Source organism: Rana temporaria, chromosome 1 (assembly GCF_905171775.1).
Source record: "Rana temporaria chromosome 1, aRanTem1.1, whole genome shotgun sequence".
In the NCBI taxonomy this organism is placed as follows: Eukaryota; Metazoa; Chordata; class Amphibia; order Anura; family Ranidae; genus Rana; species Rana temporaria.
Window position 1 is genome coordinate 254,618,857 of NC_053489.1, and position 25,914 is coordinate 254,644,770.

The 25,914-nt window shown below is 42.5% G+C and overlaps 1 protein-coding gene across 2 annotated transcripts; it reads right to left on the bottom strand.

Annotated features, from left to right (window-relative positions):
• Nucleotides 1-433: 433 nt before the first annotated feature.
• On the bottom strand, nt 434-24,074 carry REM2 (RRAD and GEM like GTPase 2). Of its 2 annotated transcripts, XM_040354299.1 has the most exons (7): nt 23,940-24,074; nt 20,591-20,650; nt 19,886-19,978; nt 18,985-19,311; nt 18,821-18,894; nt 18,476-18,683; nt 434-1,024 (listed from the first exon to the last, which is right to left on the bottom strand). In XM_040354299.1, the coding sequence occupies exons 1-7, from the start codon at nt 24,025-24,027 to the stop codon at nt 747-749; spliced, it is 1,128 nt and encodes a 375-aa protein (XP_040210233.1). In that variant the 5' UTR covers nt 24,028-24,074; the 3' UTR covers nt 434-746. The 2 variants fall into 2 exon arrangements, with proteins under 2 accessions (XP_040210233.1, XP_040210230.1); XM_040354296.1 differs by lacking the exon at nt 19,886-19,978 and having other exon boundaries at nt 23,940-24,069.
• Between the last annotated feature and the right edge of the window lie 1,840 nt (nt 24,075-25,914).

Consider the following 25,914-nt stretch of genomic DNA (forward strand, 5'->3'; position numbering starts at 1 on the left):
CCCTCCTTTGGAACACAAGTATTCTTTACTTGTATTCTTGTGGACATATTGTTACAGTCTTGGTAAACATACAGTAAAAGGCTCCATTCACACTAATGCTTTTTTTTTTGCATTTTGCAGTAATGCAAGGAATTTTTTTAACATTGGTTTCTATGGAACATGTTCACATCAATGCTTTTTTGTGCCTCTGCATTTTTGGAAAGGGTCAGGGACTTTTTTTTTCAGCAAAAAGCAGCGTTTTGCATGCAATAGAATTCAATGGACCTGCATCCAAAACAAATTTTGCCGCGATTCACGTTTTGCGTTTTTTTTTAAAAACCTGTTCATAGCTGGTTGTTAAAGGAAATGTAAAAAAATAAAAATTACTGGCTAAAAAAAAAAAAAACGCAAAACGCAAATCTCGATAAAAAGTAAAAAAATGCAGCAAGCACCGCAAAAAGCATTGCAAAAACGCTCATAAGCAACATGCATAGGTGTGAATCGAGCCTAAGAGCCTTTGGAGATTTTATACATCATTTTTCAATAGGGTTATACCAGGTAGTGTGCTTCATCTATAAGTTTTCTTATAGTGTTGCTGTTATTTTGTCTCAGATTGGGGTTCATAGAAATATCATTTTAATGCGGACCATGTTCTGTTCATATGGTTCCATATAAGATAGTCAAAAGTTTTGCGACTTCTGTGGCAGGCACAAGTTCATGTGGCCAGTCCGAGTTCCTTATGGCACATGGACAAGATAGTTCACTAGTCACAGGACAGAAAGGTCATGGCATGATTTCGACCTCTGCTTGAAGAAACCTTTATGTTTTCCCATAATCCCCTGCAAAACACGCCTTGCTCTTTTGGTCAGACTCTCTCTGCGACCTGGTGGTAGGAGGGTGGCTGGCTGGGGATTGTGTTGTACGTCATCTTTTCGAAGGCGAATCTGTCTGACAACCCCCTCAAGCAACTCCTGTGTGTTATGGTGAAGGGCAGCAGATGTCTCTGTGTACTTACAGCTTAGCATGCCTGCCAGGGAGCGTCCCTCTGAAAGAAAAAAAGAGAATACAGTGTACACAACGGCATCAAACAAAGTTGGAGTATGGCACAATATGAGCTGACTCTCTAATGTCCATGGTGACAGATTAAATAGGAGCCCAATTCGTCTGAATATGCCTTTTTTTTATTTCTGTAAGCAGGCGTAAGATATTCATATAAGAACCTCATCGAAAGACTATACTCTTCAGCTCTGGAAATATTTAAATCTATTCCAGCTGTAGTCAAGCCGAGAACACAGCTGTGCTCATTTCATTTGCACCAAAATTGTTACATATATATTTATATTGTTACCTATATTGTGCAAGCCCATTTATTATGTATGCCAGCATCTAACGGCTACTTTCTCTTTAACCACTTGACCTCTGGAAGATTTACCCCCCTTCATGATCAGACCATTTTTTGCGATACAGAACTGCGATACTTTAACTGAAAATTGCGCTGTCGTGCGTCAATGTACCCCAAAAAAATTGATGTCCTTTTTTTTTCCACAATTAGAACTTTCTTTTGTTGGTATTTGATCACCATATTTGTTTGCGCTATAAACAAAAAAGACCGACAATTTTTTAAAAAATAATTTTTTTAATTTCTTCATAAATTTAGGCCAATATGTATTCTGCTACATGTTTTTGGTAAAGAAATACCAATAATTGTATATTGATTGGTTTACAAGAACATTATAGCATCTACAAACTATGGGATATTTTATGGAATTTTTTTTTATACTCGTAATGGCAGCGATCAGCGACTTATTGCGGGACTGCGATATTGTGGCGGACATTGACACTAACTGACACTTTTGACACTTTGTCTGGAACCAGTGCTAAAAATACTGTATGCGCGGTACTTATCACACTGGCTAGGAAGGGGTTAACATCTAGGCCGATCAAGGGGTTAACTGTGTGCCTAGCCAGTGTTTGTGTGCTAACTGTGTGCTGCTTTTACTAGGGGAAGTAATGGATTTGTATCTGTTTGCAGGAGCATAGAATCTATTCTTCCCCCACTGTCAGAACTGAGATATGCCTTGTTTACATATGGCATATGTACATATATGTACATACATAAGGCATATCCCAATTCCCTGTGTATTGCCGACGATTGGTGGGTGCCGGAGGACATCGAACACCCGGCACCTGCAGATCGGCTTTTGCTGTGAACTATTATAGCAGAAGCAGCCCGCTGGTGCCGCGTACGCGTCTGTGCTGGCGGAAGTCCCCAATCACGTATATATACTGTACGTGATCCGGCGCACAGCTGCCACCCAATAGCAGTTTTACTATAGGGCAAGTCGACAAGCGGTTAAAGAGAGGAGAAAATACAAGAGCATTTTTAAACTAAGCTTTGTTTTTGCAATAGTTGATTACTTAGATTAGTGCACTGTGCTGCTGTGCGGTGACATTAACAAAGTGTCACTATGTGCATTTCAAATAAAGTTGGCATGAAAAAAAAATGAACCGTGTAATGTGCTGAAATGCGCATCACACCTCCCCCCACCGCTGACTCGCTGCTGCCTGGAGCGGACAGCTGCCTGCATACTAAACCGCTGCTGTTTAGTGTGCAGGCATATGAATGGGCCCTTAAACATGACAGGTGAATGCTGCAGAGGTTCTCATAAGCCATTGTTTACACCGGAACATGGGCGTCCACTCCATAGGGCAAGGGGGGTCGTTTGCCCCCCCTGGAATCGCCAGGGAGAGCCAGGAGCAGGGCCGAACTGGCCCTGGGGCCGATTTAAGCGGTGACTGCATCGCTACCCTCCCCTCTAGTTGTCCCTTATTTAGAGTGCCTGTCCCTCTTCTGGAATCAAATCCATTTGTCCCTCATTCCAAAAGGTTCCTCTTTTAGACCTGAAATAAATATACTGTCAATATAGTGTAGTGTTTCAGTCAAGGGAAAGGGGGGGGTGCTGTGTAATGTAAAGGGGTCCAGAGGTGAAGGGTGCTGTGTAATGTAAAGGGGGCCAGTGATGCAGGGTGCTGTGTAATGTAAAGGGGGCCAGAGCTATGGGATGCTGTGTAATGTAAAGGGGTCCAGAGCTGTGGGGTGCTGTGTAATGTAAAGGGGTCCAGAGGTGCAGTTGTGGAGAGGGGGTACACAGTAGTGACAAAGAGATATTGAAAGATGCAGGGGGCACAGTGGGGTGTTTTTACATTTTAACGTGGGGGGGGGCGCTTTTAACCCCCGCTGGCGGTCAAAGAAAGGGTAAAATGCGACTGTGTATCGCCGCTGCCGAAGCGCCCCCCTCTGGAAAAATTTCAGCGGATGCCCATGCATCGGAATTGCTTTTCTTGCAAAAGTAACTCAAGCAAACCAAGAAGTAACACAAAAGGCCAGCAAATTAGAAGTCAAATTAATTTAGAAATACCTGAAAGTTAATTGATTTTGACCTGCTTGTGAGTCTGATGCAAAGATAAATGAGAACACCTCTACTTGGGCTATTTCTTCCTCAACAATTCAGGCTTATTAGTTATTGTAAGTAATGTAAGTTCATTACTCTTGTCAAACAAACTTAGATATTAATAAAATATTGTGTGAACATGCTGTCATTGTTTTTAATCGCCTACTACAATGCAAGCAATTTGTATTATACTTGGAATACACCGTATCATACTAGTTAAAGTGTTTGTAACAGTTTATTTTTTATTTTTATGGATCCTGTTCCTTTAAAGCATGTTATACAGCACAGTGCTTGTGCTGTGTGATTTGGCCCCCTGTATCACCTGAAATATCTGGCTGACCCTGCCTGGTTCGGCTCTCCCCCCTCTAAACTGACCACGGTTTATCATGGCTGCTGAGCCGTGTCACTGTGGTCAGTTTACGCGCCTCTGTCATCCGCAGCTCTCCTCTGTTCTCTCTTCCTCCTCTTACCTGCCTGTCAGCTAATGACAGCGCCCACCCCTCCCATCCTGCTGCTATCGTATCTGTGTCATATGTTTTAAAAAAAAATAAGCCACTGCATACCTTTTTCATAGCACCGTTCGGCGTTAACGTGACCGCCCGCTTCTCCCCTCCTCTCCTCTCCTTCTCCCAACTGACGTTAGTGGGGGGTTTTCAGCCCCTCCTGCTATAGCTGTCAGATTGGGAGAGGGAGCAGCGAGCAGTCACGTGAGCGCCAATCGACGCTACAAAATAAGGTAGAAATTGGCATATTTTTTTACAAAGAATATACACTGGAGCATAGAACGTTATCTAACAGAGGGGATTTTTTGTACTTTACAAAGTGGTTTTACAACCACTTAAAGTACAATTTACTGGTAAACTAGAATCTGATTTGATAAAAGTTTCCATTCATTATAGTGAAGTGTAAACTTGAACTCAAGTTTACAAATATATAAACTGGTGTTTTATAGCATTTTATCAACACAGAGTGTATCCATGGCACTCAGTTTACAAAGCATGCTGAACGTGCAATACTTTCATGATTGTTGTGTAAAATTGACTGAGACAGATGTTCTATCTCTGCTAGGATAAATAAAATAGGCTATAGTTAGCTGTACTCTAGCTTGGAGCTCTCTACCATGGGGCTAGTATGTGATAAGTATTAAATATTCATATTTAATATATGCCAGATTAAAAAGAAACAACACAATATGCTTTAACAATTTTTTAGTACAGTACTGAAACATAGTAATTTATTTTAAAAAAAGGATCTATACTTACTACCTCTGAGTCATTAAAAAGCTTCCTTTCGTAAAGCCATCCTCTGTTGTAAATTAAACGCATAGGTAAACCCCAAAAATAAACTTCTCTTGTTTTCTCCCATTTGGTCTGTTAAAGGCAAATACCATTGACAGTGTATTGTGGATTATTTTTTATAACTGAAAAAAAAAAATCCCAATGGTCCTGACAAAAATCTACAAGACACCATCCTGCTATATTATAGAGAGGATAGGGGTAGAGGGGTAGGTGTTATTCAGTCCTAATAGACTTTCTCTCTTACGGTGACAATACTCCACCTCCAGTCCACCATAGAACAATGAGTGAGAACTGTCATTCTAGGACAGGAAGTGTGTTAATGGCAGAATCACCAGCTAAAAATAAAGCAAAAAATAAAAAATAAATAAAATTAATGCAGCCAACAAATCCAAGGACTGGTACGCAACAATATACACTGATCAGACATACAGTATATCACAAAAGCGAGTATCTTTTCATGTGACAACACTGAAGAAATAACACTTTGCTACAATGTAAAGTAGTGAGGGTACAGCTTGTATAACAGTGTAAATTTGCTGTCCCCTCAAAATAACACAACATACCTACAGCTAGCTATCAATGTCCAAGTTGGGCCCAATTAGCCATTTTCCCTCCCCAGTGTCATGTGCTCTCTCTCTGCTCTCTCACTCTCTCATACTTGCCACTGGAAGTTCAACATGGCACCTCAAGAACTCTCTGAGGATCTGAAAAAAAGACTGTTCTACATAAAGATGGCCTAGGCTATAAGAATATTGCCAAGACCCTGAAACTGAGCTGCAGCACGGTGGCCAAGACCATACAGCGGTTTAACAGGAGGAGTTCCACTCAGAACAGGCCTTGCCATGGTCGATCAAAGAAGTTGAGTGCACGTGCTCAGCGTCATATCCAGAGGATGTTTTTGGGAAATAGACGTATGAGTGCTGCCAGCATTGCTGCAGAGGTTGAAGAGGTAGGGGGTAAGCCTGTCAGTGCTCAGACCATATGCTGCACACTGCATCAAATTGGTCTGCATGGCTGTCGTCTCAGAATGAAGCCTCTTCTAAAAATGATGCACAATAAAAGCCCCCAAACAGTTTGCTGAAGACAAGCAAGCAGCAAACATGGATTACCGGAACCATGTTCTGTGGTCTGATGAGACCAAGATAAACGTATTTGGTTCAGATGGTGTCAAGCGTGTGTGGTGGCAACCAGGTGAGGAGTACAAAGACAAGTGTGTACAAAGTCAAGCATGGTGGTGGGAGTGTCATGGTCTGGGACTGTATGAGTGCTGCCGGTGATTTGACGATATGGTTCCTCCCATCGAGATGGTTCCTGTCTTGACTGTGCAGGCACAATCCTTGCTGGCGGAAATCACCGAACCTCCAGGGCGACGTGGAATTTGAGGTAAGTGGCCGGTCGGCCTCATGTCCTCGCTTCGCTCGGACAGCTCGCTGCACTCGCTCGGCCTCCTGGCTCTTTTTTTTAACATCCTCCAATCCACGGGGATATTAAGGAATGAGCCTGGATGCCGCCCGAGGTTCGGAGATTTCCTTGGGCTTTGTCTGCAGCTGTGCAGTCAGGCACGGAACCATCTCGATAGGGGAACCATATCTACAAGACACCAGCACTGGGGAGCTACAGCTCATTGAGGGAACCACGAATGCCAACATGTACTGTGACATACTGCAGCAAAGCATGATTATTATTATTATTATACACGATTTATATAGCGCCAACAGTTTACGCAGCGCTTTACAATGTAGAGGGGGGGAAAGCACAATTACAGTACAGTTCACTACAGAAGGTACAGGAGGGCTCTGCTCGTAGAGCTTACATTCTAAAGGGAGGGGGTGGTGGTACAAAAGGTAATAGCTGCAGAGAATGATTTGATGGAAGTGTCTCAGGGACAGTTGTTAGGTGGGTGTGGGATAGGCTTCCCTGAATAAATTTGTTTTCCGCGATAGAGGTTAGGGGCTGATCGGACATACCAAGGCATGATCCCCTCCCTTCGGAGACTGGGCCACAGGGCAGTATTCCAACATGATAACGACCCCAAACGCACCTCCAAGATGACCACTGCCTTGCTAAAGAAGCCGAGGGTAAAGGTGATGGACTGGCTAAGCATGTCTCCAGACCTAAACTCTATTGAGCATCTGTGGGGCATTTTCAAATGGAAGGTGGAGGAGCGCAAGGTCTCTAACATCAACTATCTCTGTAATGTCGTCATGGAGGAGTGGAAGAGGACTCCGGTGGCAACCTGTGAAGCTCTGATGAACTCCATGGCCAAGAGGCCAGTGCTGAAAAATAATGGTGGCCACAGAAAATATTGACACTGTGGGCCCAATTTTGACATTTTCACTTAGGGGTGTACTCACTTTTGTTGCCAGCGGTTTAGACATGAATGGCTGTGTGTTGAGTTATTGAGTGGACAGCAAATGTACACTGTTATACAAGCTGTACACCCACTAGTTTACATTGTAGCAAAGTGTAATTTCTTCAGTTTTGTCACATGAAAAGATATATTAAAATATTTACAAAAATGTGAGGGGTGTACTCACTTTTGTGAGATACTGTAACTCGTTGACCACCCACTTTATATTGAGTTGGTCCCCCTTTTGTCGCCGAAAAAGCCATTACCCATCGAGGCATATATACCACAAGACCTCTGAAGGTATGCTGTGGTATATGGCACCATGATGTCAGTATTAGATCCTTCAGCACATCCCACAGATACTTGATTATAATGAGATCTGCAGAATCAGGAGGCCAGGTCAACAACTTATACTCATTTTGTGTCCCTCAAACTATTCTTGAACCATTTTTGTAGTGTGGCAGGGCACATTCTCCTGTTGAAAGAGGACACTACCATCACAGAATATTGTTTTCTTAAAGTGGTGTGCTTGATTAGCAACAGTGTTTTGGTAGGTGGTGTGTGTCAAAGTAGCATCTACATGAATGACTAGACCAAGGTTTCCTAGCAGAACATTGCCCAAAGCATCACACTGCCTCCTCTTATGCAGTATCCTGGTGCAATTTCTTGAAGAAAACATGATTCATTAGACCAGGCCACCTAATTCCATTGCTCTGTAGTCCAGTTCTGATGCTCACGTTCCCATTGTAGGTGCTTTTGGCTGTGTACACGGGTCAGCATAGGCACCCTGACTGGTCTATAATGAAATATGCAGTCCCATACACAACAAACTGCGATGTACTGTGTATTCTGACGCCTTTCTATCGGATCCAGCATTCACTTTTTCAGCAATTTGAGCTACAGTAGCTCCTTTGTTGGATTGGACTAGACGGGCCAGTTTTCGCTCTCCACGTGGTCGGCCATGACCCTGTCACTGGTTCAATGGTTTTCCTTCCTTGGACCACTTTTGATAGGTCCTGACCAATGTAGACTGGGAACATCCTAAAAGAGCTGCAGTTTGGGAGTTGCTCTGACCCAGTCCTCTTGCCATTACAATTTGACCCTTGTCAAACTCATTAAAATCCTTATTTGAACTTTCTGTGAAAAAAAAATCCTTATTTGAAAATTATTATTTGGTCCCCTGCAGATTTTGTAAGTTTACCCACTTACAAAGAAATGAAGGGTCTATGATGTTTATCATAGGTGTATTTTAAATGATAGAGACGGAATATCAACCAAAAATCCAGAAATACACATGTTACAAATGTTATAAATTGAGATGCAGTTCAGTGAGTAAAATAAGTATTTGATCCCCAAGCAAAAGATGACTTAGTACTTGGTGGAGAAACCCTTGCAGGCAACCACAGAGGTAAGACGTTTCTTGTAGTTAAAGACCAGGTTTGCACACATCTTAGGAGGGATTTTGGTGCACAGATCTTTACAGATCTTCTCTAAATCCTTAAGGTTTCTTGGCTGTCGCTTGGTAACTCGAAGTTTCAGCTCGCTCCATAAATTTTCTATTGGATCAAGGTCTGGAGACTGGCTAGGCCACTCCATGACCTTAATGTGCTTCTTCTTGAGTTACTCCTTTGTTGCCTTGGCAGTATGTTTTGGGTCAATGTCATGCTGAAAGACCCATCCATGACCCATCTTCAGTGTTCTGGCTGAGGGAAGAAGGTTGCAGCAAAGTTGGTCTGTACCTTTAGCAGAGAAACCGCCCCAAATCATAATGTTTCCACCTCCATGCTTGACTGTAAGGATAATGGGCCAGATTCAGGTACATTAGGGCCGGTGTAACGTAAGCCGTTTACGTTACACCGCCGCAAGTTTTCAGTTTTAGTGCCCGATCCACAAAGCACTTACCTGGAAACTTGCGGCGGTGTATCGTAAATACGTCCGGCGCAAGGCGGTCCAAATCGAATGGGCGGGTAACATTTAAATTAGGCGCGCTCACGCGCAGGACCTACTGCGCATGCTCCGTTTCGTTACTCCCACCGTGCTTTGCGCGAAGTGACGTAATTTTTTCGAACGGCGACGCGCGTAGCGTACTTCCGTATTCCCGGACGTGTTACGCAAACGACGTGCAATTTTAAATTTCGACGTGGGAACGACGGCCATACTTTAGACAGCAATACGTTTGCTGACTAAAGTTAGGGCACCAAAAACGACGACTAACTTTGCGACGGGAAACTAGACTAGCGGCGACGTAGCGAACGCAAAAAAACGTGGATCGCCGTAACTCCTAATTTGCATACCCGACGCTGGTTTACGACGCAAACTCCCCCCAGCGGCCTAAGATCCGACAGTGTAAAACAATTACACCTGTCGGATCTTAGGGATATCTATGCGTAACTGGTTCTATGAATCAGTCGCATAGATACTCTGAGAGATACGACGGAGTATCTGAGATACTCCGTCGTATCTCCTTTGTGAATCTGGGCCATTGTTCTTAGGCTCATAGTCAGCATTTTTCTTCCTCCAAACACGGCGAGTCCCCATCCTCAAGAAGGCACATGAACAGTCATGCCAATGAACATTTAAATGATTCAGAGAAGGATTGGGAGAAAGTGCTGTGGTCAGATGAGACCAAAATTGAGCTCTTTGGCATTAACTCGACTCGCCGTGTTTGGAGGAAGTAAAATGCTGACTATGACCCTAAGAACACCATCCCTAAAGTCAAGCACGGAGGTGGAAACATTATGCTTTGGAGCTGTTTTTCTGCTAAAGGTACAGGCTGACTTTTCCGCATTAAGGGGCCAATGGATGGGGCCATGTATTGTAAAATCTTTGATGAGAACCTTCTTCCCTCAGCTAGAACACTTAAGATGGGTCATGGATGGGTCTTCCAGAATGACAATGACCCAAAACATACCGCCAAGGCAACAAAAGGAGTGGCTCAAGAAGAAGCATATTGATCATGGAGTGGCCTAGTGAGTCTCCAGACCTTAATCCTATAGAACATGTATGGAGGGAGCTAAAACTTCGAGTTGTCAAGAGACAGCCAAGAAACCCTAAGGATTTAGAGAAGATCTGTAAAGAAGAGTGGACCAAAATCCCTCCTGAGATTTGTGCAAACCTGATCACCAACTAAAAGAAATGTCTTACCTCTGTGCTTGCCAACAAGGGTTTCTCCACCAAGTACTAAGTCATGTTTTTCTTGGGGATCAAATACTTATTTTACTCACTGAACTACAACATAATTTATAACATTTGTTGTATGTGTTTTTTCAGGATTTTTGGTTGATATTATGTCTCTATTTAAAATACACCTCTGATAAAAATATAGGGCCATATTCTCATACATTTCAGGCGGCGGAACGTATGTACTTTACGTTACGCCGCCGCAAGTTTAAGTGGCAAGTGCCGGATTCCCAAACCACTTACCTGTGAACTTGCGGCGACATCGCGTAAAGTCCACCCGCGTAAGCCATCCTAATTCAAATGATCCAGGCAGGGGGCGTGGATCATTTAAATTAGGCGCGCTCCCGCGCCGATCGTAATGCACATGCTCCGTCGGGTAAATTACCCGACTTGCATTGCGCTAAATGACGTCTCACGGACGTCATTTGTTTAGACTGTAACGTAAATGGCGTCCAGCGCCATTCACGGACGACTTACGTAAACGACGTTCAATTTTGAAATTTCGATGCGGGATCGACGGCCATACTTAACATTGAGTACGCCACCTAGGGGGCATCTTTATCTTTACGCCGCGTATCGCTTACGGAAACGACGTTAAAACACTACGGCGGGCAAGCGTACGTTCGAGAATCGGCGTGACTAGTCATTTGCATATTCTACGCTGACCGCCACCTAGCGGTCAGCGTAAATATTGCAGCCTAAGATACAACGGCGCAGGCTGACGTATCTTAGGCATGTTTAAGTGTATCTCAGTTTGAGAATACACTTAAACATAGGAAACGGACTTACGTAGGCGTATCTGTTGATACGCCTACGTAACTTGTTTGAGAATATGGCCCATAGACCCTTCATTTCTTTGTGGGTAAACTTATAAAATCTTCAGGGGATCAAATAATAATTTTCCCCACTGTAGCTACACCCAGTGCCCTCTCTGTCAAGTGTAACCACCAGTTGGGCTTTTATCCTGTCGTTGTGTCTACACTGTGTGAAGGACTAAACCCATCCATGTCAATGTAATATCATGGTAAATCTTTATATTGTCATTGATAGGCTGCTATATTGGCTTTGTTCCGTGATGTTCAGTGACCTTGCTATCCCCAAGAACTATGTTATGTTACATGTAGAACCTGAAACATCATATGTATATACTATATATGTATATATAATTTCAGTCATTTTTGACTCTTGGTGATTCTATTGACCAACTTCCGAGCACTATGACTGTATTGCCGCGTACACACGATCATTTTTCGGGTTGTAAAAAACAACGTTTTTCAGGCTCTAGAAAAAACGAAGTTTTTTTCAACTTCATCATTAAAACGGCCTTGCCTACACACGATCGTGAAAACAAAAATTCTCTAGCAAAGTGCGGTGACGTACGACGGCACTATAAAGGGGAAGTTCCATTCGGATTGCGCCACCCTTTGGGCTGCTTTAGCTGATTTCGTGTTAGTAAAATACGATTCACGCTTTTCTGTCTGTTACAGTGTGATGAATGTGTTTACTCCATTACGAACGGTAGTTTTACCAGAACGAGCGCTCCCATCTCATAACTTGCTTCTGAGCATGTGCGGATTTTGCACGTCATTAAGGCCCACACACAACCATTTTTTACAACCCGAAAAACGACAACGTTTAAAACGCTGTGAAAAAATAGAGCATGTTAGAAAAAAAATTTGCCCGTTTTTCAGAACCGGAAAAATGCTCTAAAACCCACACACGATCGTTTTTAATGACATAAAAAAAAACATAATTTTTTTACAACCCGAGAAATGATCGTGTGTACGCGGCATTACGCTTGAAAGCATTTTTTCCATAGAATTTGCTTATTGTGACCTGCAGGGTAGATCACAATATCTTTCCTCAACCCTTCCCAATTGCTTGGGATTGGAACTGGCATAAAGACCCAATTTGAACATATATATCAGGGGTATGTAGGATATGTAGGAACCAATTAACATACTATCATTACTTTAGAGTGTGGGAGGCACACTCTAAAAACCATAATGTTGATATGGCCCGTGTTAAAATTGAGTTTGATACCCCTGATCTAGAAGATGCCCCACTTTTTTTATATTTAACCTTGTTTTTGTACCGAGAAACAGCTTTTAGAATAACCTATGACATCATCGCCAGGCTTCAAAATTTCTTGCTGGGGCAGCTGCTTTGAACTAAGTTCTTAATGGCATAGGCACACCCCTAGAACTAGATCGCTCACAAGCCCTTTTCTTACACATAGGTTGATTTACTAAAGGCAACTAGGCTGTTCACTTAGTGAATGAGGTGAAGCTATGCTGACTTTCATCATCCAGTCATGTGCAAACAAAAATAATATATTTTTTTCCTTGCATAATGATTCTTTCTAAACTGAACTTTCACCACATTCACCACATTCACAAAGCTAAGGAAAAATTCCCTTGCAAGCTTACAAATAAGTCAGTATTATCATCTCTCTACAGAAATGTAGAAGCTACTTGACTTCTTGCAGATCAACAAGCATTTGTAGAGGGATAAAACATGGGAAACGTGCATGTACTATACATTTAATGTACACTAGAGCTGCACGATTAATCGTTATTGCAATTTCTTTCCCCCTTGCGAACTTGACAAAGTATTTCCCGATTCTTTCTATGCTAAGAATTCTCTGCTCTGCTGAAGTCGACAGCCGTCTAAAACAAACAAAAAAAAAAACGGGGCAGTCTGCCAAGTATCACAAAATTCTTCAGTAGGGGAACTAAGTATAAACATTGTAACGATTTGTCCTCTAGATCAGCCTTCAAAAAATCCACTCGCCTGCTCGCATTTTGCAAGTGGATTTTAAGGGCTGGCGAGTGTGGGCTGCCTGGGGATGAGACAGGGGGGGGGGGGGGGGCGAGCACCGCCAGCAGCCTGAGTTTGTAGGGGAAGGGAGAGAAAAGGAGAGCTGCCGCCGCTGCTGCTGTCTGGTTTATCAGCGCACGGGGAACATAACAGCTTTCCTTTCATTAGCTGTGTGTTCTCACCTTCACTTACAGACCCTCCCCCTTGTCCGTGCACTTTGATAGACAGATTACCCATCCCAGGAATGGACGGGTGATCTGTCTATCAAAGTACCCGGACAAGGGGGAGAGTCTGTATATGACGGTGAGCGGCAGGGAACACACAGCTATTGAAATGAAAGCTGTTATGTTCCCTGTGCGCTGATAAACCAGACAGCAGCGGCTCTCCTCTCCTCTCTCTTCCCCTACATAGTACACAGAGCTTCATTGGGGACACAGAGCTTCATGGGGGACACGGTGCTTCATGGAGGACACGGTGCTTCATGGAGGACACAGTGCTGCATTGGGGACACAGAGCTGCATTGGGGACACAGAGCTGCATTGGGGACACAGCGCTGCATTGGGGACACGGGGCTGCAATGGGGACACATGGCTGCAATGGCGTGCACAGGGCTGCATTGGGGACACAGGGCTGCACTGGCGGACACAGGGCTGCACTGGCGGACACAAGGCTGCACTGGCGGACACAGGGCTTCACTGGCGGACACAGGGCTGCACTGGCAGACACATAGCTGCATCGGGGACACAGATAATTGTTAATATTTATTTATATAACTTAAAGCTGAATAAAACATTTAAGTGTCATTTCATGAGATAATTTATGAGGGCGTGTTTAGGGGTGGGATTAGGGGTGGGGCATGGTAGGGGTTGGGCGGGGCAACTGGTGGCGAGTAACCCTTGAGACCTGGGTAGTAGCTTAGGACTTGAAATTTTGAGCCCTGCTCTAGATCAAAAGGAATAGACTTCTGTGTGTAAATGAGGGAAGTTTACCCACTTAAACACATAGGCCGGGATTCACATACATCGGTGCATCTTTCTGCCGGCGTAGCGCATCTCATATGCGCTACGCCGACGTAACACAGAGAGGCAAGCACAGTATTCACAAAGCACTTGCTCCCAACGTTGCGCCGGCGTAACGTAATTTCGTAGGCGTAAGCCAGCCTAATTCAAAGTAGGTGGAAGTGGGGGTGATACATTTAAATGAAGCGTGACCCCATGCAAATGATGGGCCGAACGAATGGCGCATGCGCCGTCCCGTGGACGTATCCCAGTGCGCATGCTCAGAATCACGTTGAATATACTCCCTAAGATACGACGGCTCAATGCCTACGACGTGAACGTAACCTACGCCCAGCCCTATTCACGTACTACTACGTAAACGACGTAAAATACGACGGCTGTTCCCTGGTCCATACCTTAACATGACTTACACCTGCTTTATGAGGCTTAACATTACGCCGGACGTATGACTTACGTAAACCACGTATATTAATGCGCCGGGCGCAAGTACGTTCGTGAATCGGCGTATCTCACTCATTCGCATATTTGCAATGAGGCGGCCAGCGTAAATATGCTCCCAAGATACGCCGGCGTAGGAAAGTTACGTCGGTTGGAGGAAGCCTATTTTCAGGCGTATCTAGGTCTATGGGTACAGCGCATAGATACGACGGCGCACATTTACACTTACGCGGCATATCTCGAGATACGTTGGCGTAAGTGCTATGTGAATCCGGGTATAAACCTTTTTATGACATTTGTTGGTTTCAAGTTAAAATCATTATTTTTTGCTAGAAAATTACTTAGAACCCCCAAACATTAAGGGCCAGATTCACGTACGAGCGCGTAACTTTGTGCGAGCGTATCCTATTTACGCTACGTCTCTGCAACTATTCACAAAGCACTTGCTCCGCAAGTTGCGGCTGCGTAGCGTAAATTGGCCGGGCCTAAGCCCACCTAATTCAAAATAGGCTGGTAGGGGGCGTGTTGTATGTAAATGAATCGTGACCCCACGTAAATGACGCGCCTAATGAACGGCGCATGTGCGCGCATGCTCAGTATCACGTCAAATTTACTCCATAAGATAGGCCCAGTGCCTGTGACGTGAACATAACCTACGCACAGCCCCATTCACGTACGACTTCCGTAAACTACGTAAAAAGATACATCCATACTTTGCATTACCTACGCCTCATATAGCAGGGTTAACTTTACGCCGGACGTAAGCCTTACGTAAATGGCGTAGCGGCCGCAAGTACGTTCGTGAATCGGCGTATCTACCTAATTTACATATTCGACACGTAAATCTACGGAAGCGCCCCTTGCGGCCAGCGTAAATATTGCACCCAAGATATGACGGCGTAGGAGACTTACGCCGCTCGTATCTTGGCCAAATCTATGCGTAACTGATTCTAAGAATCAGGCGCATAGATATGACGGCTCACATTCGGACTTACGACGGCGTATGTGGAGATACGCCGTCGTAAGTCCGCTGGGAATCTGGCCCTATATATATATATATTTATATTTAGCAGAGACCCTAGAGAATAAAATAGTGGTTGTTGCAATATTTTATGTTGCACTGTATTTGCACAGCAGTCTTTCAAATGCAATTTTTTGGAAAAAAAATACACTTTAATGAGTAAAAAAATAAAAAATAAAAGTTAACGTTAGCCCAATTTTTTTTGTATAATGTGAAAGATGTTACGCCGCGAGAATCTTGGGAGAATCGTGATCTTTATTCTATTCAAAAAAATTGTGATTCTCATTTTGCCCAGAATCGTGCAGCTCTAATGTATATAATAACTTTTATTTTGCCCAAACATACCCTTTAAAGCGGTGGTTCACCCTCAGTGACACGATTTTACCATCGAGACAGGCATAGTAGCGCGAGCTACAGTATGCCTGTCCCGATTTTTTTACCCCCGTACTCACAGTGTAATCGTACATTATAGATTTCGGCTCCCGCGGGGAATGGGCATGCCTATGGAGAGGGAGGATGATTGAAGGCCGGCCCTGGCACGTCACTCTCCCCGAAGACAGCCGGAGTAGGTCTCGGCTCTTCACGGCGCCTGCGCACAGGCTATGCGCAGGCGCCGTGAAGAGCCAAGCCTATTTCGGCTATTTCCGGAGAAGCGTGACGCGCCAGAGCCGGCCGTCAATCATCCTCCGTCTCCATAGGCACGCCCATTCCCCGAGGGGAGTCGGTATCTTCGATGTACGAGTACACGGTGAGTACGGGGATAAAAAAATCGGGACAGGCATACTGTAGCTCGCACTACAATGCCTGATTTTATGGTAGAAGAAAACATTTTTTTTTTTTTTGGGTTTATAGGGTGAACCCCCGCTTTAAGTAATTGGCATTCTAAACTTCACAAGCTGTTTAACATCAACAAGGTCCACTTTCCCCCCTAATGTACAAATAAAAACATTCAATTCATGCATGTTCTGTACACTTTTTATACAAAATAGCTCTGATCTTTTTTTAATCTGTTTTTTTTTCTTTATCTGTTAATGTTGGAGGTTGCTATCATATTTTCTTACCAGTAAATGGCCCTGCTATCATCCAAACTTGTTGATGTTAAAGGTATCAGATAGTCATCGTTACATGTATTTTATTTTAGCAAATACAGAGGATCTTTACATTCTGATGGTAAGGCTAGTTTTGCATTAATTAGGGGTGCCCATTGTCTTTGCAGCCAGATGAACCAAATGTACTGTTTTGGTTTCTTATGTGACTGTGAAACTGAACTGCCAGATCACTAATCTCAGCCATACTCTGGGAGCTGGTACTGATGCTGCACGGCCCTGGGAATTTTTTGTTTACTAGGGAGTGTTGGAGCACTACTATATAATGTATTTAGAACCACCAGGAACCATACTGATATTTTTTAAAACTCCCTTATTGTACCCACATGTTCTTTCCTAGGCTAACGGGTATTTATGTTTAAAGCCTCGTACACACGCTCGGTTTTCTCAGCAAGAAAGCTCTGACAGCAGTTTTCTTGCTGGTTCTTGCCGAGTAAACTGAGCGTGTGTACGAGGCTTTCAGGTTTCTCGTCTGGAAATCTGTCCAGAATCTCGACGAGAAAAATAGCTAACATGCTCTCTATTTTCTCGTTGAGATTCTTGTCGGCCTGTTTCCCGACGAGAAACCCGAGAGTGTGTATACTTACCTGTCGCCGTGGAATCCCGCGCATGCTCAAAAATTACTTTGACGCATGCGCGGTAGCTTCCACGGCATAGGTAGGGTGAAGCAAGATGGCGGCGACGGAATCGAATGTGACGAGGGCATGCTCGTCGTACACGATGATGTCACCGCGTTCTGGCCTTTCAAGAGAACCGCGGTTCTTTTGAAAGGTCTGTGTTTACACTCGGGCGGCAAGAGATTATTGCCAAGAATCTCGTCGGGAAAAACTACGTTTTTTTCCTGGCGAGATTCTTGTCCGTGTGTACGAGGCCTAAGTGTCAATAAATCCATACTATGAAAAACTCTCATTACATGCTTTTCATGCTATGTTCATACTCACAAGGCCACTAAAGCATTCGTTTTGTGTAGAGTGAAAAATACCTGGTTGATCCTGCCTTTAGCTGTCCCTCCCATATTCCCTGTGTCCCCACTGCAGGTTTAGCTGGTGTCCTCTACTGAATATGCTCAGGTTCAGTTCCCTCATTTCCTCCTTTTTCATATCTGTGCAGCCCACATAACTACAGAGTCACACATGTGGGCGTATACACGGTAATAAATGACACTCCCCTCCCTCTCTCCTCCTCCATGTCCTTCTATTGATAAACACTATTGGTGTGGAATATAGAATGCTGATTAATTACATTCAGTAAGAAACTCACAAAAAAAGCTTAGTTTTTATATAGATCAGTATTAAATATATTTAATGTAATTGCTAATACCTCTAAAGAAAAAAAGAGCCTTGGATGCAGATGCCGTCTGAACAAAATGAAAGCTAGTGGCAATCATCTCCGACTCCGTCTACACCATATTAATGCACAAACAATACACATTTGATGTTCAATAAAGATTTTTTTGGGAGCTATAAATCAGCTATTTTACATTTATAATCTAATTTAAATTGCTCTTCTGAAAAAAATATATATATTTGTGATGCGACTGGCACAGCACCGACCATGGCTGGCCAGACACAAAGTCACACTGTAGAGAGCATTTATCAGCAGAGTAGAAGCCCCCCACAAGGATCTTTCCCTTCAGAATCCAAAGAAACGGGAAAGATCATGTGACCACATAATAGTGCTGCAGAAATAAGGTACTTGGAGGATTTAACAAAAAAACGAAATACAGTGCCATGATATACATGATTTATGTGAATGAATTATGGCAATTATCACTTTTCTGTTTAGTATCACTTAGACTCTGTTTGTCAATACCTTCCATGCTGACCTCTCTGGAGCGAGCTAGATCTCCCTTATTGCCAACAAGAATGACTGGAATGTGGCGGTGTGGACGAGCAGAGCGCAGTTTCAGAAGAAGACCAGGTAGATGCTGAAAGCTACTTCTGTCTGTCACTGAAAAGATTAGAAGGAAGGCATCCCCCATTTCTAGACAGCTTTCTTGCATCCAAGTGTGGGGACCTACCTGGGAAGATAAAGACCACTATGACTAAAAAAGAACATTGTGATTTTGATATAGTAAGTTTACAACCAGCACTACTTTTCTTAAATTAGACTGCAACATTTTAAGGAAGAATATTGGATCTTGGCAAAAATTCTTACCTGTTCCCAGATATCATATACAATTAATGTTGTCTTTTCTCCATCTACCATCAGATCTATCTCATATGTATCCTCTGGAAATGACAAGAAGATCTGTTCACAATCATATCAGGTCAAGAACATACATTTAACCCACACCCCAATAAAATTTTCCCAGAAATCACCTGGATGTTCAGCTTCGTGTGGGAAAGTATCTTTTAGGCCTCCAAATATCCCAGCAAGGGTTGTCTTTCCTACTCCAGTGTCACCAACCAACATGACTTTGTAGGCTCCGGGCTCTGGATTACTGTCTGAGGACCTTACAGAGTCAGATGACCCTGAATGGACACTCGGCCAGTCAAGCTCATCAACAGCTTGTGCACGTCTCAGCTGGTGTTTGTAGGGCAGGGGCATACTGCCACGCCGGTGTGAGTCTACAGAAATTGGAAGACTTCCTCGATGTTGCCGTAGACCACCCAGCTTCTCTATTTTGTTTAGTGTCATGGTAGGGGCTGTAATCGAATCAACAAAACAAACCATTAGTAGTATAACAAAATTAGCAAATCCATGCTTAAAAAAAACATTCTAGCCTGCCAAAATTAAAATAGTTTAATGTCATAAACTCCACTAAACCTTAAGATCAATTATAGTTATGGGGAATGTGAGGCCTGGTACACAATATAGGATTGTACAGTATGTGTGAAATGTTTTTTTCACAATCCAATTTGTCAATCTTTAAAAAGAACTGGACTCTTTCCTAAAATGTTCATAATATAACTGGATACTAACCTTTATAGGTAAAGTTGATCCAGAGAATATCCAATTTCCTCTTGGGGGATCAGGAATGATTTTGTTCCCCTGCTGGAGCAAATTAGATCGTGCTTTGCTGTTTTTTTTTTTGCCTTCCTCTGGATCAACTGTGGGTATAGGATTGTGTATATGGGATCGTGTCATATATCCCCCCCCCCCCTTTTATAGGTTGAACTAGATGGACTTGTGTCTTTTTTTCAGCCAGACTAACTATGTAACTGTAAACACTTTCAGTAGAATTGATTAACCCTTGGGGAGTATGTTACTAAAACTTACATTTCTTTTGCAGGGGGTGCCGCAAATCTGACTTATCCTTTGGGAAATCAGGAGAAGCAGGAAATGACATTGTTGGGGAAGTTCCCGAGGTTGCTATATTACATTGAATTTTACAAAAAAAAAATATATATAAATTGAAAAGGAAAGGTAATTTTTATTAACATTAACTGACAGCATGACTACTTTAGGAATTGTATATGATAAATTCTTTTAATTTGCTTTTTCCAACAAAAGTGGAGTTACCCTTTAAAAATATCATGGACATTTTAAGTAGAAATTAACTTTTCTATTTGTGTTTTGACATAATTAGCTTAGCTAACAGTTTTGCATAGAGTCACACCCTGCTAATGCTAAGTCATTGTGGTTAAATTCATGGAACAGCCTGATTGTATAAGCAAAGTCATCTTTTAGCCATTGTTAAAACTAAATTCAGCTGGTTTAAATCTTGATAAGAAAATACTGACTTTGTATAATATTTACAGACATACGCATTAATATACAGCCCCTCCTATCTTTCTTCTGTATATAAGTCACTCTGTGAGAATACATTTTAGAGATCTAATGAACAGCACATAAGTCTCTGTGTCATTTGTCTCTCCGGATCCTTGGGTCATTGAAGCTCTTCTTTCATTAACTGAAGTACACCTGGGTGGCCGTATTACCTCTATAGAAACTACACAAGAAAACACATTTTTGTGTACCTACTTTTCACAACAGAATTCAGTTGAAGTGTGATATAGACTGATCCGAGAAGAGTTGCTGAAGCTGGGAAAGGTTAGAAGAAAAAAAAATCATAAAATTTGGGTCTTAATCTCTAGATCAATTACAACGGAAGATATTTAGCACCACTGTCACTCACACTGGAAGCTGACATCTAGCAAAGATCAATACAAAAGCATCTTCAAATGAGTAACAACCCTAGGGTGACAGCTAAGAATCTATCAGCATCTCTTGGTATTGACAACAATCTGCTCTCATTTGGAGTTTTACATAACGAAAACCCACTGTGTTAAAAGAAAATCCTGCTACCCATTCCAAATTTTCTAAAGATGTGGATGTTTTGCATCACCACTGCAACAATATTTTGTTGTCACCTGAAACACAGGCTTGGAAATGTTTTTCTCACGGCAGCGTTGAGTATAGGAATCCCTTGCTTATTTCCCATGCCTTATTTTTCTACACACTGATATCCATGCCAAGCTGTTCAGCAAGAGCTAACGGGGGTTGGCACAAACTATACACTTCTGGGGTGTTGAACAGTTGCAGCAATAGTGTTTAAAAAAAAAATTCATTTGGAAATAAAAGGTCACTGCAGGAAGCATCTTTGCCAGGGCATAGTTAGTCCCCAGCCCCTGTCACTTTTGCTGAACGGTTTGGTCTGCATGTAAAGGTTACAAACAATATAAAGAAATGTGAAATATAAAGGAGACAGAATATGTAAATATAATACATAATAATATACATGTATTAATTGCATACAGTTATCAAAATACACATTTTTTCACTAAAATACAGAGCTCTTTTTCTCAGAAAATAGGTGCAGGAACTCAACCACGACCCCGTTCAGATTTCAAAAACAGTAGAAGGGTCTTAAAGGGGCATTAAATACTGGATTGCATTACATACAGAATGCAGAGTTCAGGGGGGTTACACACAGAGTGCAGAGCTGACACTTGTAAACACAGAAACCAGACTTCTGTGTTTACAAGTGATTGTGGTGAGCAGACACCAAAGGGTCTGAGCCAGAGGTGGTGGAACTGAGTTCCCCCAAGTTCCCCCTGAAAAAAAGCCCTGCTAAAATATATACATTTTGTAGATATAAGGTGCCCATATATTTTTACTTTCCCACCAGTGAGATGTGTCATTATCTTTGAAAAAGCAGTCAGTGGGAAACTATTAAGTTAGTATGTCAAAAAGATATGTTATGCACATTGACCTTAAAAAATGCCATTATCGTGAGCTCTACTTTTAGCAGTTCAAAGCTTGTAAAGAAGAAATACCCTGATAAGGAATATTATGCACTCTGCTAATAATGTTATCTACAGACTAACTATTCCTCACTATTACTGTAATACCATAGAATTATATAATCACACTTCTGCCTCCTTTTAATCCAGGATGATCTCCAATCAGTATCCAGGACAAACAGAGATTACATACTCAAATCCTATAAATGTAGTGGGTATCTATTTTGAGGAAAGCATCATTTTTGTATTTTCGAAAATGCAATATAAGGGTACAGTTGCATAAAAACTGCTGTTTTTAATGCTGGGCATCCATTAAACAGTCAATTATAATGTGTTATGAGACCATTTTATTAGAGATACAGGTACTTTTAACAACCAAAGCGGTTGTTTGATTCTTTGATCTTAATTTTTTTTTGTTATTACAATTGCTGTTGAAGAATATCATTTTTTATTTTTTATTTCAGGGAATGAGATCTTAAATACTTATCAATCAAATTTTATTGACTGTTCTCTGGATTATTTGTGAGTATAATAATGTGCAATGTATAAACCTAAATTTAATATTATACGCCCTCCCTATTAGATTCTAAGCTGTCACCACCAGGGCCCTCTTAGCCCTCCTATCTTGATATCTTGAATTATGTTGTAACTCTACCATCTCTCTTGTAAAGTGCTGCGCAGACTGCGCAATCTGTAATAATAATGACACATTATTTTAAAATTGAATATATATATATATATATATATAAATAAAAAAAAATTGTACGTTATGTGCATTGTTCCTTACACCAACAACATTTAGCAGGTATCATACTTCTAAGGTGATCATGGTCCATCCACACATGAATGGTCTCTTTTCAATATCCAATTATGCTAAGGGTGGGCACCTGCCAAAGCAACGTGTTCTGTGCATGTGACATCTCTGCAGCAGCAGCACTGTCAGTCGTGCCACTCAGCAATTTAGTCAAATTTGTTCCTTTCGATAGAATGAAGGTGATATGTGCAACTCATTGTCATTGACTACATGGTGTCTAAAAGTTAGCAAGAGTTGAACCTTAAACTCACCACATATGTTGCAATCTGATTGTACAGTTTTCTTTGGATCAACCAACAACTATGTGGTGTAGATGCCTGTCTAATTGTATTGATTGGTTAGATCCTCATATTCAATACTATTGGTAGATTTTTATTTGATTGTATAATAAGTGTATTGCAAGAATGTAATGTGTACGTTGGACCTTAGGCTCTGCATCAGCCTTAGCTCCTTTGGGAGCATCGGTTAGTAGAATCAGAGGATCAGTTTCCTCTAAGGAATCTGCAAACTGGTGGATAATTGATTCTTTGCCACCAGCATTTACTAAAACTATCCTTATCCTGGGAGCGCTCTGCATACCATTGCTAGGCTTATTGACATGCACATTTCCATCTCCTATGATAAAAGCATTGATGAAAGGCACAGTCTTCGTGCAATAATAATTGCCATCATTAACTACTTCGCTGCCTGAGCACATTATAGCCGATTAGGCAGCTACTCCCTTCCATGCTAGACATCCAAGCGATTACAGTGTTTAATACATTTCCAGCTGTGAGGATCTATCATTTCTAATGGTGATATTGTATAGATCATCGTGCCAGTCTTTACAATAGTCTGGCACTAATCCCTGCTATTAGAGTTGCAAACTATTTCTATGTCACAAAACCCAACAATGCTGATCAGCCATGATGCCTGGGAAAAAAAAAAATTGCTCCAATTTACGCTTTTGTCACATACATCTCTTTCCCAGGGATGTACTGAATAATCACATCGCCTAGAACGACTGGCAGCCATTAACCCCTTACTTCCCCAATGAGCATCCTTTAACTTTAAAGTGTCTTTTGTACACTATTGCATGCAATATTTTCAGTGTTCTATATTGAACAGGTTTAGGTTGATGCAAAACTCTGTATGCAAAGAATGTGTAGACTTGGTCTTAGTCTACGGTGATTTGTAAAATCAGATTAACTCAGGGATTACACAGCAAACCCTGCAAACACCAACTGGCACTGTCTCACTACATATGCTTCTATAATATATCTGTGCCACCTACCTGTATTGCTCAATGTTCTCCCCCTGGCTCTGACACTAAAGCCCTGTCTTCTGCCTGGGTCTTCTCTGTGACAGATGCTCGCCTCCATCTGCTCTGTCCCTCCCCATCCCTTTAAATATTCCCCACTAGACACACACCATGGGCTGGGGAGACCCTCCCTCTGCTGATGATATATATGGAAATCAGGCAGTGACGTCAAAGGGATTCCCCTCCACACACCACATGATGCTCCCTGTCCCCCGCACTAGCCCTGTGCTGGGTACCTTTCCTGCCAACTGTCCAGATGTGACTGGGGGTGCAGCTGTTAGTGCACACTAAGAGGAAGGGGACACAGCTGCTCTGGCAGAAAGGTTGAAATTTCTATGAACCTGACCACTGCTGCTTACAGCTCCACAATAGCCCGTGTTAAGCTATAATTGCTATTTTTTTTTTTCATTTACAGTATGTGCTGAAACAGAAGTAATATCCTTTATAACCCAGCCTGTACCCCTGCTGCTCCACATCAAAGTTTCTTCTCTGAGCTACAAACTCGTTTTTATATATCAGGATAAATCTTTCTTTTTTGTATAAACATACACACTCATACATATATATATATATATATATATATATATATATATATACAGTGCAGATTTATAAGGGGGGCCAAAGGGGGCTATTGCCCAGGTCCCCTGCCATAAGGAAAAAATCGAAATGCAATAATTAAGTAATAAGATAATTTGCGTGAAGTAGAACTGCCAGTTCTGTTGACCCTGGGGGGCAATCAGGGATTCCCTCACTGGAGGGATTTTTTCTCTTTTCCAGTTATAGAGGCAGTGAAGGGAAATCTCCCCAATGGAACACAGATGATAAAAAAGACACAGTTTAAAACCCTCCGTTACTTTATCTAAAATAAAAAATAAAGAAGTTATGTCTGCTTTATAACTGGCCTTGGGAATGAATATGTTGGCCCGGATTCTTAAAGCACTTACGCCGACGTATATCTTATCTACTGATGCGCCGCGTAAGTGCAGGGATGCGCCGTCGTATCTATGCGCCTGATTCTTTATACAAGATATGCCTGAAATTTGGCTTCATCCGACCGACGTAAGTTTCCTACGTCGTCGGAGCCTGGGCGCATATTTACGCTGGCCGCAAGGGGCGCTTCCATTGATTTACGCGTCGAATATGCAAATGACCGAGATACGCTGATTCACGAACATACTTGCGCCCGTCGCAGTAGTATACGCAGTTTACGCAAGGTATGGACGACGGAACAGCCGTCGTATTTTACGTTGTTTACGTAAGTTGTACGTGAATGGGGCTGGGCGTAGGTTACGTTCACGTCGTAGGTATTGAGCCGTCGTATCTTAGGGAGTATGTTCGACGTGATTCTGAGCATGCGCGCGAATGCGCCGTTCGTTCGGACCATCATTTGCATGGGGTCACGGTTCATTTAAATGAATCACGCCCACCGTCCACCTACTTTGAATTAGGCAGGCTTACGCCGAATGATTTACGTTACGCTAGCGCAACGTAGGGAGCGAGTGCTTTGTGAATACTCAGCTTGCCTCTCTGGGATACGTTGGTGTAGCGCATATGAGATGCGCTACACCGGAACAAAGATGTGCCGATCTACCTGAATCCGGGCCGTTGTGTGCAATTATCTTTAAAAAATTTTTTACTTTGGTATATTGTATCAGTTTTAAGTGATCTCTGGTAGATAAAATACAAAAAAAGGAAAAGTTAGGGCTCTTTCACACGGGCGGATCGTTCAGGTCCGCCTGCCAGTTTTTCAGGCGGACCTGAACAGGCGCTCCGTGCTCTTCTATGGAGCCACGGATGTCAGCGGTGACATGCCAGCTGACATACGACCCGCTCCGATCCGCCAAAGTGTGACGGAGGAAAATCCTACTTTTCCATCCGTCTGGCAGATCGGATGAAGGTTGAAATTTCTATGAACCTGACCACTGCTGCTTACAGCTCCACAATAGCC